This window comes from Podarcis cretensis (genome assembly GCF_951804945.1).
Source record: "Podarcis cretensis genome assembly, chromosome: 7".
NCBI lineage: Eukaryota > Metazoa > Chordata > Lepidosauria > Squamata > Lacertidae > Podarcis > Podarcis cretensis.
In genome coordinates this window covers 35,628,253-35,644,601 of record NC_137176.1, presented here as the reverse complement: position 1 = coordinate 35,644,601, position 16,349 = coordinate 35,628,253, and the positions used below count along the sequence as shown (strand labels likewise).

At 38.0% G+C, this 16,349-nt stretch overlaps 1 protein-coding gene across 6 annotated transcripts in view; it reads left to right on the top strand.

The window, feature by feature from the left end:
• Nucleotides 1–16,349, top strand: part of ATP9B (ATPase phospholipid transporting 9B (putative)) — a 122,103-nt gene that overhangs the window by 73,301 nt on the left and 32,453 nt on the right. For all 6 annotated transcript variants that reach the window (XM_079983748.1, XM_079983747.1, XM_079983751.1 and 3 more), the window contains 2 exons: nt 9,398–9,558; nt 15,148–15,290. In XM_079983748.1, coding sequence (XP_079839874.1) covers nt 9,398–9,558; nt 15,148–15,290 — 304 coding nt within the window. The remainder of the gene's footprint in view (nt 1–9,397; nt 9,559–15,147; nt 15,291–16,349) is intronic.

Here is a 16,349-nt window from a genome sequence, read left to right as displayed (position 1 = left end):
AATAATTCCTGCTCAGTCCTTAAAGCCTTCTAGGACTAACTGTTTTTCTTAGAGGTTAAGTACAGATTGGAGGCCAGTTTGAAATTTACAAGCACTCTTACACATATATGCTCAGAAGGAAGTTCCATTGTTCAATGGGGCTGACTCCTAAGTAAGTCTGCATAGTATTTCAGCCTCAGGAATAGAATGCATTTCTCAGCATAAGACACAGTTCTTTCTCACCCCCAGTTTCTGAAGTATATAATTTTGTAAGATGCCCCTGAACCTGTAGATGGTATATACTGGTATAGAGATATACGTCCTGTTCAGCCCCAGTGACTTTATTCTGTTTCACATTTCTTATTTGCCTTTCCCATTCTTGTTACAATACTCATCCTTACTTTGCTCTCAATACTTCTCAATACTCAGTCTTTCCCTAAAGTGTAACCAGCCTATATTATTTGTATATTTCAGCTGACTGATCAATTTTTACATATGTAAATCTTATGTTTTCACTGCCATTTTTTAAAAACTGAGTGCTTAAATCTTTCTCCATGCCTTCTGTCATTGAGATTGTGGTCTCAGCTAGACTAAGGTGTGGGGCCATGCTTCTCTAGATTTGGACCTACCCCCAGTTCCCTCAAAATAAGCATAGTATCTAGATACCCAGGAAGTGGCATGGACTCTTCTTGTAAACATCCCCCACCCAGTCCAACTCACCACCCTGACGTCAGGAGAGCCTTCCTTTCTTGATAGTGCCTCTGTTAGCAGTGGCTTTCCATAAGAACAAATTACAGCCATTTCACTTATATGGTAGCAAATAAAAGCATGTACGCAAGGACACTGTTGGGGTACTGGCTAAACATTCTGGGGATCTCGGTGTCTGGAACAAAAAACAGGTTCTTCCCACTTCCATCAAATATTCTCCAAAGAGCAGTCCATTACTTTGTCTCATATATTTCAATATACCGTATTTTTCGCACCATAGGATGCACTTTCCCCCTCCTAAATAGCATGGGAAAATGTGTGTGCATCCTATGGAGCGAATGCAGGGGGGAGGCAGGCGGGAAAAGCCCCCAAGAGCCACACACAAGCTTCGTGCGCTCTTGCGGGCTTTTCCCCATGAGGGAGAAAGGACTGACTGGCCGCATCAGTCCCTTCTCCCTCCTCGGGGAACAGCCCCCAAGAGCGGCGCCCCCTTTAAAGGCTGCGCGGCTCCTGCGGGCTTTTCTACAAGGTGGGGGAATCACCCCACCTCCCAGAAAAGCCAGGCGAAGCCGCGCAGCCCCTTTAAAGAGTGTGCGGCTTCTGCGGGAGGTGGGGGAAGCTGCAGCAGATTCCCTCCTCCCGGGCTCCCTTTGAAGCAGCAGTGTGGGAGGGGAGCAGCTTACACTCGTGTAAGCAGCTCCTCTCCTACTTTCCTGCTTCAAAGCAACTACGGAGGAGGGAAGGAAGGGGGCCATGGATCCTCCGCTGCTGACGGCTGCAGCGGATTCCCTCCTCCGTGATTGCTTTGAAGCAGGAAAGTGGGAGGGGAGCAGCTTACACTCGTGGAAGCAGCTCCTCTCCCACTTTCCTGCTTCAAAGTGGAGGGAATCTACTGCATTTGTGAGCAGAGGATCCATGGCTCCACTTCCTTCCCTCGAAGCAGGGTGCGGGGGTGCAGGGGGGAAAGACGGCAGGAAATAGATGCCGGGGAGGAATACACAACCACACTTTGACCGCTGAAAGTCCACCCCAGCCTCCCCAGATTTCCACTGAGACGGCCAGGCTAATCTCGATGGCCATAAGTCTGGCTCAGCATTATTAACTGGACTTAGATAAGCCATAGTTCCCCTTCCTACCCTCCTCTGAGGCTCGATTTAAAGCAGCAAAGCGGACAGGAGGCGCCCGCTTTGCTGCTTTAAATAGTTTAGTGCAACATTTTATTCAGAATATTTTTTTCCGTATTTTCCTCCTCTAAAAACTAGGTGCACCCTATGGTCAGGTAAACTGTTGAAAACCAAGGGATCCCCTGTCTGCATTGCTCTGGCCCTGGTTCTGAGGAGGAAGGGAAAGGAGATTGTTGGCTGCTTTGAGACTTCTCAGGATAGTGATAAAGTGGTATATCAAATCCAAACTCCTCCTCCTCCTCCTCTTCTTCTTCTATTTCTAGGCCAGACTAGTGTGTGGATAGACCTTGAGAATGGGATAGTCTTTATCTAGATTTCTGAAACTTATTTGTGGTGCTGTATTGGTGAATACCTAGTTATCTTTTGTTCTTTTGAAATATATTGCAGAATACTTGCTTTCTAGACTCTGGGCATACAGACATCTGCCTTGCAGGATGTTGTTTTACTAGAACCCTGAGGTCCACCAACCAGTCAGGTGCAAAATAGTAGCTGGAGTGGAGATGGGTGACAACATATTCCTAGAATTAAGGAATGGGTGCCTCTGAGCACATGCTTAGCCCAGGAATTTGTTTTCAGTCCCAGAACTGAGCACATAGTCCTATCACACACAAATGTACTCTTGGTTTCCCCCCTTTACACATCATCTCGGCTGCTGGATTGTGGTGAGGGGCAGGGAGCCTTTTTGTTCAGAATTTTGCTAAACTACTAATAGATACTGATCTACATTCTTTGCACTCCTAAACCTACCTACAGTGTTTTGCTTTGCAAAGTTCTATCATATAGAAGTTAGATTTGCAGTGTTGTACTTGAGAAATAACAGCTGTTCTTGAAAATTAAGCCCCACTTGTGTGTAACTGCAGTTTCCAAATGGGATAACAGGAAAAGCCCGAGAAGGTTGCTTGGCTGGAATAGTTCTGCCATTTCCCCACAAAAAATAAGATAAACTCAACACAAGAAGGAAACTAATTTTGGAATGCCTACTGCTATTTTCTGTGGGAATTCTGGCATCAGCTGCTTAAATGACATGTTGACTCAACATGTTATGGAAAGTTAAAGAACATTTCAATTGCTTGTTTTTTAAAAAGTATATATGCAGTCATACCTCTTGTTACGTTCGGTTCAGGTTACGTCTTTTCAGGTTGTGTCCTGTGGCGACCCGGAAGTACCGGAAAGGGTTACTTCCGGGTTTTGCCGCTCGCGCATGCGCAAACGCACAAAATGATGTCATGCGCAGGAGCGGCAAATCACGATGTGCACAAACGTGTGTTGCGTTCCTTTCAGGTTGCGAACGGGGCTCCAGAACGGATCCTGTTCGCAACCAGAGGTACCACTGTACAAAGTATAGGAACAGTCCGGCTGTGTGCTGATGCAGATATGGAGCTGAGAGGAGTAGGCAGTAGTTATATGAGGAGTGAATATTTTTTGAGTGTGCATCTGTGTGAATGTGCATATATGTGAATACATGGGGAAGTATTTGAGACTGTGAAGGGCAAATGGCAAGAGAAGATATATTACACACAGAAAAAGAAGGTATTGCACATGTCAAAACCATATCCACAAATCTGTCTTGTCTCTACATGTATACATAGCAATATATTACAGTTTGACAACAGAGTTCTCTTGAATAACAAAGTGTACTGTAAAACATTTCAGATAGTGATATTTCCCTTGGGCAGTGGTTGTGAAGAATCCAAATGGAAGAAAAAGTTCCTTGCTTTACGAGAGACTTTGCAGTTTAAACTAGTTAACATCATTCTTGAGTGCCCTCTGCTGTCTGAATTGGGCTATGCCTGTTTGTATCATTAACATTACTTATAAATGGCACTACGCTTTTATGACGTGATAAAATTTTACATTTTAATACAGAAAACAAAATAATTTGCAAGAAATTTAAGAAATGGCAGCTGCTGCTGTGAAGTTGGATCTTGACATTTTGTTACTCTTGCAAAGTATTTTAAAACATTTATTTGGGAAAGTATCTGGCAGTCAGAATTGTGAAGATACATATTTCACATAATTGCTGCCAATAGATTTTTGCATGCCTTCAGTGTATTTTAATATATGTCATCCAAAGTAATGGTGCCATACTAAAACCATGTGTTTGTACTTCCCCAAAAAGCTGTTATTTAGAGTCTGTACATAGATAAATGCAACATTTCTTTACAAACCAAATATGTCATATTATTTAAATGTTAGTACTATGCAACTTAAACTTAGTTCAAGATAGACAAAATACTACTGCAGGGTCCATTTGGTAATTAAACTGAACTGTAATTGTTGATTAGAGATGTTTTAAAATGTTTCCTAGAAGATGATCATTTGAACAATTTACTTAAATTTCAGCTCTCAGTGCCAAAGTTGTTATTAGTTGTTGTTTTTCACATTCAGGTTCTTCTGCATTTTTAGCTTCTTGAAATCAAGTACAAAATTATTAAAATTTTACCTTCCATGAGCAGTCAATTGTTATCCTGTACAAATATTAGAAGACTTGCAACAGCTTTTTACTTCTTTGGGAAGCATTCCCATGCTCAGTTATTGCTTTCCCTTGCGATTAAATAATTGTGAAGCCTTGGGCAAAATACAGACAATGACAAATAGATCCCCCCCCATGGAATTCTTATTTTAGGTCTTTTCCTTTGCTTTTGAATTTACTCATCAAAAGACAGACAGAGCTTTTGGACTGTACATGAGGTGTTGTGCGTAAATTTACATATTGTTTTGTATCAACCAAGCATGAAGTGAGAAGAGTTAAATAGAAGAGATGCACAAAGAAGTAATTGTCATTCATTTTGTTAATTAGCATTATAATCTTAATGTTAGTTTTTGCAGATTTTACTACCCGATCAGTAGAAGACTTTGTTTTGTATGAGAGCTGTCAGATTAATCAATAAACTTTGTCAGTTGATCTGACAGGAATCAGAGTTTTAGACTTCAAAATTGTAATAATTTGAAGATGCACAAATTAAAACTGGCAATCAAAAAAGAGAAATATTTTTCATGCAATTAGGTTATTGTAAAACATACTTACAGTTTTTCTGTTGCACTATACTATACACTATGCAAACATTATTAAAACTTATTATTCTATAGATACTTTTTCTCTAATTGAACACCAGACTTGTATAATCTATAATATTTAAAATTGAAAATGAGATCAAATGGAAACTAGAAAACCAGTGTCTAACCATTTGTCTGGTCAACTGCATTGTATGTTGGCTTCTGTTGAGTATTAACTTTGAAAAGTAAAGCATTCATAAGCATCATTTATGCTTAATTCAGTTTTAATAATCAAACTCTCCTTGGATGTTACAATGCAAATATGGTTGAGAGTCGCCGCATGTTATTAATCAGAATCTCAAATGAGAGTAGGCGGATTACTCCTTTAGTTCTTGTATTAGGGTGGAATGGCACTAACATTCTTTGGATCTCCTGCTGACCTTTTAAGTACTTAGTGAATAAGGCTGCCTAGCTTCTCTCCTCAAAGCACTCGGGACACTGTAGTGGTGTTGGATTTTGAGAATCATGTTGTAATTAAAAATGGTTGCCTGTCAAAAAGTATTACATTGCAAAAGTTGCATTGTTAAAGCTATCCATTTAAAAAACGACTTATGATAGTTTTTATTTTACTTTTAAACAGTTATTAGGAATATTAATAAAATTTTCTTTATAATGTTGTTTTATAGCAGTAACTTTCATTTTAAATGCTTTGCATGTTCCTCTTTATTGCGCACAAAAACAAGTAATTATTTCATTTTGTGTTGTTTTTCAGTGACATATCACAATAGCACTACATTTCAGAGATTAGAACCCTTAGTCATTCAGTGATTTGAAAATTAAACAAATAAGACAACTGATATTTTCTTGTTTAAGCAGGACAATGCCATACTTACCCTTTATTGTTGGTATAAACCATTATTTGGCTGAGAACGATTAGCTATTTAAAACTTGCTACATAAATTAAAGAGAAGCTAAATGGATATGTGATTGTTGCCATTAGTAGCATTTTAGATTATACAGGCAATTATTGCATTCATTATCCTGGAACAGCCCCTTTGCAAAACTATTGTGGTTGTCTTCAACATTATGTACAAATTTTCCCTGGGAGATTAAAATTTCTAGTGGCATATACGACTTTGTCATCACAGTTGTTTGAAACAAAACAAAATATTTTGATAAGGAAAATTGTTCTATAGACATTGAAAATTGTAATAACTATTAAGAATACTCAGAATAAAATTTAAATCTATTTACGAATGAAGTCTTTTATGTTGTTTATGGTAATTTTAAATAGAATAACAGGTTTTTAGTCATAAAAAGATGAATTCCTTCTCTTTAGAAAGACAACACAAGACATGGAGATAAACAGCTTACAAGTTTTACATTTATTTTTCCCTTTTAACATGTATTAGAGCACAGGTTTTTTTTTGTGTACATAAAAATGATAAGGTAACGCGATAGACATATGACCATGGGAGAAAAGTTACCATGCATAGCCAATCACTTTAGCCGAAAGGACAAATTTGCTGGAGCAGTTGAAAAAGTGTTTACCTCTCAAACTTTTTGCAGTTTGTTTTAAAAGTTGTTTAAGCCTATTGAATAGACCCTAAGCTAGCATCCAAATCTGTCTTCATCAATTAGGAAAGTTTTTATCCTTTTGGTTATCTACATATGTGTATCCAGTGGGCTATGTATAATGTTTGGGCCCATAAATGCCATTTCTCAAAGGAAACTTTGTATTCATTTCTGTCAGGTTTTGTCTTGGCTTTTACAGTCTTTCAGTGCTATGATGCAGCAAGAAAAGTGTGAGGTACTGGTTATGCATATTGCAAGACAGTGATTCTTTATTTTATTACAAAAAAAGACCAACTCTAGAAGGCCAGATTAAATCATTCCTTTCACTTTTTAATGGGATTTGGATGAATAGAGTAAAATATGCACTTTGCATTCATTGATAGCATCTTTAGGTTGAGGTAATTGAGTCTTTTTTCCCTGACTGAATGAATAATGACTTCATCTGATCCTCAGCGAGGCCTGAAACTTAGACTGCCTTTGTCAATGCAAAAAGATCTGGGCTTTGAAACATGCTCTACTTCCCTGGCTTAATTTTTCTTCATTTTAATCCAGAAACCTATTTTTCTCAATAATTCAAGCATAAACTATGTAGTAGTTGAAGCAGCGGAAATTGCAAGATATTTGTCCTCGTTGTGCTGCTTTTTAAATGCAGCTGATAAATCAGCCACTGTGGTCTTCAGCTGCCTAGTTCTCAAGGGAAGGAACAGCCCACAGACAAGCAAGAATGTTGGAATTTTCCAAAAGTATTTTAAATATAATTCTTAAACAAATTGTTTTTCCTCCTGAAGTATTGTACCGTGTTTGTCTCTCTGACGGGAGCTAAAGAGTTTTCTTATCAGGAATATTTCCCTCAGAGATAATTAGCCAGCTGTCGCCATAGTGTCATCTAGAAGAGCCAATCAAAGTATTACACTGGTCTGAAGGGCTCCTTGTACCAATATGAACCTTTGATTTTGAAATGGAGGTATTTGAAATATAAATGGTAAAGGACTGTGGAGCAATTTTTAATTACTGTAGCCTTTTTTCTTTTCATTTTTATCTATGAATTCAGTAAGGTTTAAATTCAAATGCTTTCTAAAGCAAAGATTTAAACTAATACGGGTGTGTAGGGGGAAATTTTACCTTCATTTAGTGCTCATTTTCTTTTATTGAGTTGTGTGGCCTTGGCCTTATCTGAAAACAACATCAAAAAACAACTTTTTTGCCTTTTAGATTTACATCTGTCACACTTTGATGCATGCCTTTGGGATGAATAGGGGTAGCTGAATCAAAGGCTGAGAGCTTCAGTGTGACAGTGAGTAGGGAACTATCTCCTATGATAGTTTCAGACTGCTTTCAGGGGAACAACAGCCGTAGAAGAGGAGGCCTGCCCAGTTACAAATTAAATCCAGAAACTGAGAGCCTTCCATGCTGTCTAGGTTCACCTTAGTTCTTATGCTCTGAGTAAATGTTTGTTTAAGAGATTTCTTACCTGTAAGGTCCCAGGGCTGGTTGCTTGCAACCATATAATTATACAACATAACAATTTAATAAAACAGTTTTAAAACAACAATGTAACAATGCCCAAAATATATGGGTAGAAACTGCTTTATCAGAAGGCTAAAACCATAGTTGTGCAATTGTAAAAATTAAAAAATGCAGCTAAAACACAGAATTCAATTTCCTATTATTTTTTTTCATTGTTCATTTAAAAAATATTAAAATACTAATAGGAATAAAAATAGGGTTGCCATACGTCCAGAATTTCCCAGACATACCCTGAATACTGCAGTTGGAAGCAGTGTCCTGGCAAAATGTCTAAGGAAAACCCATGTTGGCAGTGTTGTTTTGCCGATTACCTTAAAAATAGTTTTAAAATGTCATTATTTTGTGTTAGCCAAAATGTTTGAAAGTGTACAAGCAAAGTTTGAAATCTCAGAAGAATTAGTGTTGAGGGAGATGGAATAAGATATCCAGTATTCAGGAACAATGCTTCAGTGCTCTGCATTTTTCTCTGTCTCCCCCCTCCTAGTACCAATAGAACCAGAATAGTAAAATCTATGCATTAAATTATGTAAGGAGCACCTCATGCAAACATGCATAATTAGAATAAATAAAGGCAATTTGGTCTTTCTGATTACAAAATTAGAATTAGTTGCCACAAAATGTTATCTTCCTAATATCATGCAGTACATACAGCACTAGCTAAAAGCAGTTGGTTTTCTTCATGAGTTGCAACTTGAAAGACTTGTCACACGGTTGGCACTTTTTCATGGTTTACAGAAGTCTTCCCTGACGTGGTACTTTCCAGATTCTTCAGCCACCGCCCTCCATGCGGGTTGATGGCCAAACCAGCTCCAGATGTCATGTGTTCTTTCCCTAGTATACTTCCATAAAAATGAACATCTGCAGGGAAGGTGCCTTCACACATATGGTTCTATGCGCCAAGGTTTCCTCAGGATCTGGGATCCTAACTGTCCAAGTTCTAGTTGTAGGTGGAACCTCCATGTATGCAATGATGCACAAATGGCCCATCCTTACAGATATTTGTGCTGTGAACACAGACGTTAGGAGAAGTGCATGTGATGTTGCAGACAGGGACCATCCAGCATGGTCCCAATCCTTGCACCTTCGATGACATATTCAGGAGCAAACAATGCCCAAAGAGGGCTATGGTTACACAGAATTTACCGTGGGGAGTGTAACATCTATGCCACTCTTCGGAAAACATTTCTGAAGTACCCTCAGAAGTGATAGGGTATAGGCTTCGAAGCTTGAAAATAGTATTGACTGAGTAATTGATCTGAAACCGACTTTTCTCACCTTCACAGTCACTCACATCGAGATTGGCTCAGAAATCTCAGATTGCAAAAGGAGTGGCTGTTTTTTCTCTTTTTTTATACTGTATATAAGTATAACATTGTAGAAGTATTTGTACAGCCTAATAATTTCTGAATTTATGTTGCTTCCTTTAGGTTGGCCTGCTGGATCTTGAACTGAATCAACTGACCAAAGCACTGTTCTTGGCTTTAGTTGCACTTTCCATTGTTATGGTAACCTTGCAAGGATTTGTGGGACCATGGTACCGCAACCTTTTTCGATTTCTTCTTCTTTTTTCCTACATAATCCCTATCAGGTACGTATAAGAACAAGAGAGAAACACAGATGTCTAATTTCACTAAATGTAGTTTTAAAAAAACAAAAAAAACCTGTACCTTCAGTTCTCATTGTGTAGGAAATTGATCTTATCAGGAAGCTGTAGTAGAAGGTACCAGCAAATCTGCAGATACTGAAGAGATCACTGTACCAAAAAACCATTCTGTTGTACTTGTTTGTATAATGTTAAATCTAGCTGAAATATTCCATGTAATAATCATATTACTTGCATTAATGCTTTTTAAAGGGTGTAATATTTGTATATCAGAAAATACATTGTGTATTTTAAAGGCTTGCTTGATTTTATTCAGGCATTCATAATTTATCCCATTCTTCTAGTTAAAGCATTGTGCATGAAAACATTTTTACCCTGCTATTTAGATATCTTTAGTGTTAGGTTATTGGCCCCCTCTATATTTTAAAGTTAAATATATTATGGGTTATGCTGGAGATCTCAAGTAAATAAGATGTCTTCTGAATAGTTCAATTTATTAACTATTTAGTTATGCAAAACAAAGGAATGAACAGACATTACTGTGATCTTGTAATTTGCAAAACCAGCTTTCATTTAAAACATTTTACCTTGGTGGAATATTTCTCAGTAGAAAAAATCACTCTGGACTACTCAAAGGTAACTTATGCTACTGGTTGATATTATTCCTTTTAGCTCTAATTGTAGACTTGGTGTGACAGGAGTGACCAGCACATTAAAAAAAATCAACACAGATTCTTGATGTATAGAACAAAGCTGCAGATAGCCAAACTGGACAGTGATCTAAGTGATGAGTCATTTTCCTGTGTCCACAGGAGTTGCAGAAACCTAGAATAAAACAGGTTTAAGACATGCATGGACCACGATCTGATTAGAATTCTTCTACCTCTGTAGCTGTTTGACAAAAGTGTTAGCAGACTCCTTGGCTTCATTGGGTCAATTCTTTAGCCAAGGTATTCCTCGCTGACGCCAACCCCATTTTCTTAGTCTTACGCTATCTGATGAAAAAATTGGTCCAAGAGCTAAATGTACCCTAAAGGGCACAAATAACTGAATGCATATAAAAGTAATCTAAAGAGGGTCTAATTTGGGTGAATGAGCATATTGGATTATTACCCAATACCTCTTTTCTGTGCCATGGTTTAGCACTGGAACTTATAAAGAAAATGCCTTTGAAATAGTGTGTCTTTCAGCGTGTATCTTTCCCTTAAACTGCTTAATAACTAGGCTTCACACAAGTGGGATTAAAAATCAGGAGCAACAAAGTAGTAGTTGTGATTTACACAAAGCTTTAATTTCCACCAGATCTCATTTTAGAAGTTCATTACTTTTAAAGTTCCAAGACTTTTTCTGGTGTGACCGGTGAAGATGGGAGGAGCAGCAGTGCTGCAAACTGGGTGACTAAAGGCAGTAGCTACTCTTCAGACGTGTAACTTTGGATCGAGTTATTCCTACTCAGAATATACCCACTGAAATTAATGGCCATAGGTCTATTAATTTCTGCTGATTCACAGAAACAAGCATGGCTTGGTTAGGTTTTAGGGCTTTTTTTTAAAAAAGAAACCCAAACATATGTTTTTTTCAATAACTATTGTTCTGGGATAGGAATTTCATTTGTAAAAATAATTCACACTGGACCTATTTCTGGAAAGTAAGGCATGATATGAAATAAGGTCTGGTACCATAATGATGGCTAGAGCTTTATTTTTGTCTTAGTAAAAAACTTGTCTTAGTAAATTGGCTTGCTACTTTTTGCTACCTTTGGTTAATCATTACAAATAAATCTGTATATTTGTGCCTGTAATTTTGTGTGTCTAGAGATGTAGGAAGCTCTATGCTAATCATTTTAATACATCAATTCTTGGTCTGACTTCCTGTCCCTTAAAAAAAAAGTTTTATAAGCGTTAGGAGTATCCAGATAAAGAAAACAAGTTTGTGTTTGTTAAACTATCAAGTGTCTCTCTAAAGTTAAATCACATATTCTGTTATCACAAATTCAGAAATGGAGGCCATATACACGAGCAGTATTTGAAATTCTTGATTTGGCACTTCAGGGATATAGAAGAACCACAATTCACAGATCAAGAGCAGACTGCCAGACCATGGGTATCCTCCCTGCTCTACCCGAGTCTGGCATTATGCATTTGAAATGATGGGTTTTCAGTGACAATTTTCATTTTAACTCAGCTGACAATGCTCTGACCACACTTTTCAGACTGTAATTATGATGCACAGTTTCCTTTAGATTACATCTTACTAGGTAACATAGTATTGGCATTACTTTTGAGTTGCCAGTTTCTGCATCAAGAAAATGTGTTGCCACAAGGCTTTGTCTCCATTAGAATCTAGAAAATGCTGCTTTGGGGAGGTATTTAAGACTTCCCAAAGATTTAATAGTTATTGCAATGCTGATGTGATGCTTAACCACATGGTCATAATAATCACGTGAAGTTGACAATTGCAGGTATGGAATCAAGCATAAGTTGGAAAGAAATAGTTTTATTTGCTTCCCTTTTAGTTCTTTTGCTACTACAGGTCAAATATTTCTATCACAGCTCCCCTAAGGAATTTTATTTGGGCTAAAGGCAGCTGGAAGTTATTGTGCATGACACTACAAAACTATTCTAAGTAAATCATCGGGTGAAAGGATACTATTAGCCCATCAGGAGATCAGCATTCTGCAATGCTGGCAAGGTAGTGACTAACAGAATAACAGAACATTATCTTAGGGCCTTTCCAGAGGACTTTTTTAGCACAGTAATTGCACAGTTAGTTGTTGCGCGGAATCCTGACACTCTTTCTCAATGTTGCGCTTTTACAGTTATATTTGCCCAGTGCTCAGAGTGTGATATTTTGTGGCTGGGGAAATGCTGTTTCCCCCATGCAAGTAACATGTTCTCTTCAATTGTATAGGCTCTATAGAATGCCATTGCATAAATAGAGACAAGTGGCGGGGGATTTCAAAGCAAATGGTTAGAGTACACACAATCCTGCAGCTTGTTTCTGATATCAGAAAACTTGCTTCCTGCTACATCTAAGCAGTGCCAATACAGAACCAAGAATTCCAAACCTGCCCATATATATTGTGCCTAATTGACCCAATTTCAATTATTAGCTGTTGCCAGAACTATCATTAGGGACAAATTACATAACACTTCCACCCACTCCCTGATCTATATTTTTAAGGGATCTCTTTTATATTTATGTTGGTTCTTTAGAGTGAGGTGCTCCCCTGTTCTTTTAAGGAAAATGCCATCAAGATTGCCCACTCAGGAATGGGTTGCCATTTAGTGAACCCTTATTTATGTTGGTCTTTAAAAGCTGTGTACTCAAAGTTTCCAGTGTGTAAACACACATTCATTCTGTTTTTTGTTTGTTTGTTTTTAAAGCAAGCAGTGAACATTAACACAGCTTGATGCCATGATAATGCTAGCACCAAGAGGAAAAAATGTTTTAATAGACCACGAAGGGTCCCTAATGGGCACGAGTGTTGGATATCTATAAAAGCTTCTCTCATTTTATCTAAGGCATACTGTAGGGAAGATTGGTGGGAGACGAAAATATGCATTCAGTTTTAGCTATATCCCAAAGGGTGCATGGGCCTTATATAGTGTTGGTTATAAAGTTGCCCTTTTTCTGTACAGTATATGCATCTGGCACGTTAGCTTCCAATCATTCTCATCTTTTCAGCAATGAACATTCATTGCTATTCTGCTACTACTTGTCATTCATGTCAGTAGGCAGAACTTGACAGGAAGTGCTTTGGGTTTTTAATGCCTTCCCTCAGTCACTCTTCCTACCCTTTTCATCCCTGGGGAGAGCATTCCACAAGTGGGGAGCCACCACAGAAAAGGCCCGTTCTCATGTTGCCTCCTTCCAGAACTCTTGTGGAGCTGGCACACGAACAAGGGCCTCAAATGATGATTGCAGGGTCTGAGTCAGTCCATATGGGAAGAGCCTGTCCTTGAGGTATTGTGGTCCTGAGCTATTTAAGGCTTTATAAGTCTAAGCCAACACTGTGAATTGGGCCCGGAAATTAACTGGCAGCCAGTGCAGTCAGGCCAGAATTGGTGTTATTTGCTCAAACCATCTTATCCTAGTGAGGAACCTGGGTGCTGAATTCTGTTTAATGTCTTAATTTGTATATTAAGGTAGTAGGTAGTGTCTTGATAACATAAATGTTTTTTGTATCAACCCAGTATATTTTCTTTTAATTGTTGAATGATTCTGTGTACATTGCGGCAGCCTTTGGCTATGTGCAATAAAACTGACTGACTGACTGACTGACTGGGTGCTGAATTCTGCACTAACTGAAGTTTCTGAACTGTCTTCAGAGACGGCCCCACCTATAACAAGTTGGAGTAATCTAACCTAGAAGTTACCAGAGGATAGACAACAGTAATTATGCTATACCTGTCCATTTTAATATATATGTTCTGCTTCTATTTAATTTAATAAACACTAGGTTCAAAGGAGAGCATTGCTTTAAGAAGATACTTGTTAATAACTTACATTTGCTACAGTATCGTGCAAGGAAAAGGCTATTTAATATGATGCCATCAGCGTGCATAGTGTTTTGCAAATCTAAAGCACCAATGTAAAATTCAGTGCAAAGGAAAGAACAGCGTGAGGTGTGAATACAAATGCAAGAGTTAGAAGGGAAGGATATGGTTTCCAATTATACAAACTAAGGTATAGTTATAGTAGATAAGGGTTTGTGACAAAAGCGTCATAGAAAACAGAGGTTTTTAGACAGTATTTGAAGGAAGTAAGGTGGCTGCATGCAGGACACAATACCAGGCAAGAAAAGGTAGAGTTGTTTCGGGGAGCAGGAAACATTCAGCAGGCTGAGGTTTGTGGGACTGGATGAATGAAACCACAAGAAGGGACATGAGAGGATATAAGAGGGAGTGGTAAGGGCCATCAGGGCAGTGGAAGACACTGAAGGGTAAGGAGTTTGTGGTGGATCCACATGTGCACACAAAGCCAACGTAGGTTTTTAAGGAGGGATGTTGTGAGGGCAGAGTGACAAGAGGCTAATTGTTTTGGTGAAGTGCGCACTTGCAGCATTGTGATTGTGTGTGCAAACATGCTAAAAACTGAAAATGTGTTTATTGTGATATCTCTCTCTCTTTCTCTCTCTCTCTCTCTCTATATATATAAATGCTCAGGATTTTCATCTGCCACAATGCCTTTATGAACCAGGACTTAACTACATCTTAACAAGAAAATATATCAGTGCAGTGGTCTAAGATTGAAATGTCAAGCACAAACACTAAATTGAATAATCTACTGATAAAAGGAAAGATTAGATGTGCCTAAATCCTGATTTCTGTGAGAGTCAGGAAGAAAATTTTCCTGGGTTGCATCCACAGTTAATTGAGTGATTAAAGCATAACTAGCGCTTCGAACTATTTTTAATACAATTTGAACATGCTTGCCTCTTAATATAAAGCTCCAGCTCATAGGACCATCAATTGCTTATTTAGATAAACTCAGCTATTGGTTTAACGTTTTGTTTACTGTCGTAAAGAGTGAAGTTGTTAAACACAAGAGGGACATATGTGTATTTTTCAGTTTACGTGTGAACCTAGATATGGGCAAAGCAGCCTATGGCTGGATGATTATGAAAGATGACAATATACCTGGAACAGTTGTCCGAACAAGCACCATACCTGAAGAACTAGGTCGTTTGGTGTATCTACTGACTGATAAAACAGGTACAACTTTTAACTGTATTCTATGAATGAATGTTATTTATAGAATTAGTGCTGTTGATATATTTCCTGATTTGGGTGCCCCAGTCTAAACGCTGTAAGATCGGTTACTGTGATAGAACACCTGTTACTTTAAGTTAAGCTAATGTTTTAACTATGTGTTTATGACCAAAGTCCAATAAAAGAGAAAAACATCCCTTGCCTCTCTGTGGATACAGAAGGGCAATATGTAGAAAAAAGAGATACCATTTTTATACTAGAAATGCTCACAATAATTATTTGTTTGCCCTATGAGATAGATTTACTGTTCCATTTTACAGGGGATGACTGAAAATGAAAATGACTTGCCCAAAATTTCAAACAAAATCTCCCATGTTGTTGGTCATTTCTGTTTTGTATTTAAACTGATATGAATAAAGGGGGGGGACACTCATCCCTTGGTGTGGCCATGGTTTAAGTCCTTTGCAAATATGTACTTCTGCATTTCCTCAGTAGTTTAAAAGATACTTGGCTTGTGCAATAATGTGTACTGTTTCACCATTAAAATGTGGATGTTCAACTTAAAACAAATTATTGTGATTTTTTTAAAAAGACCACCCAGGTTAATGATATTTTTATGGGGTTGTCCCACTTAACCCCATCCCAAAAGTGGGGTTCCCTGTATTGAAAATGAGAAGAGAATAATGAAAATAGCTTGCAAAACACGGTGGCTCTAGCTTCTCTTGAAATGATTAAGTATTATTTGTAGAGTCTAAGGAGCATTACATTACTAACATAATTGCAAGGTAGTCCTTTGTATGATTGTAAATTGGGTTTGTGCTTCATCAATAAGCTTTTTGACAAGAAGCGTCCATCACAGTGGCTCTCTCATTTGCCACAGCAGAATAGAAAATGAAGTATCCCAATAATTGCATTATAGTTTCCTTATTGTGGGACAAGAAAGCAATGTGGTATAATTAGGTTTGATTGGAGTGCATGTTTCCGGTAAGATCTGAAATTAATGATGTTGCTATAGTGACACATCTGCGGCCACCAGTGCGTGAAACATAAAGTAATTCATTC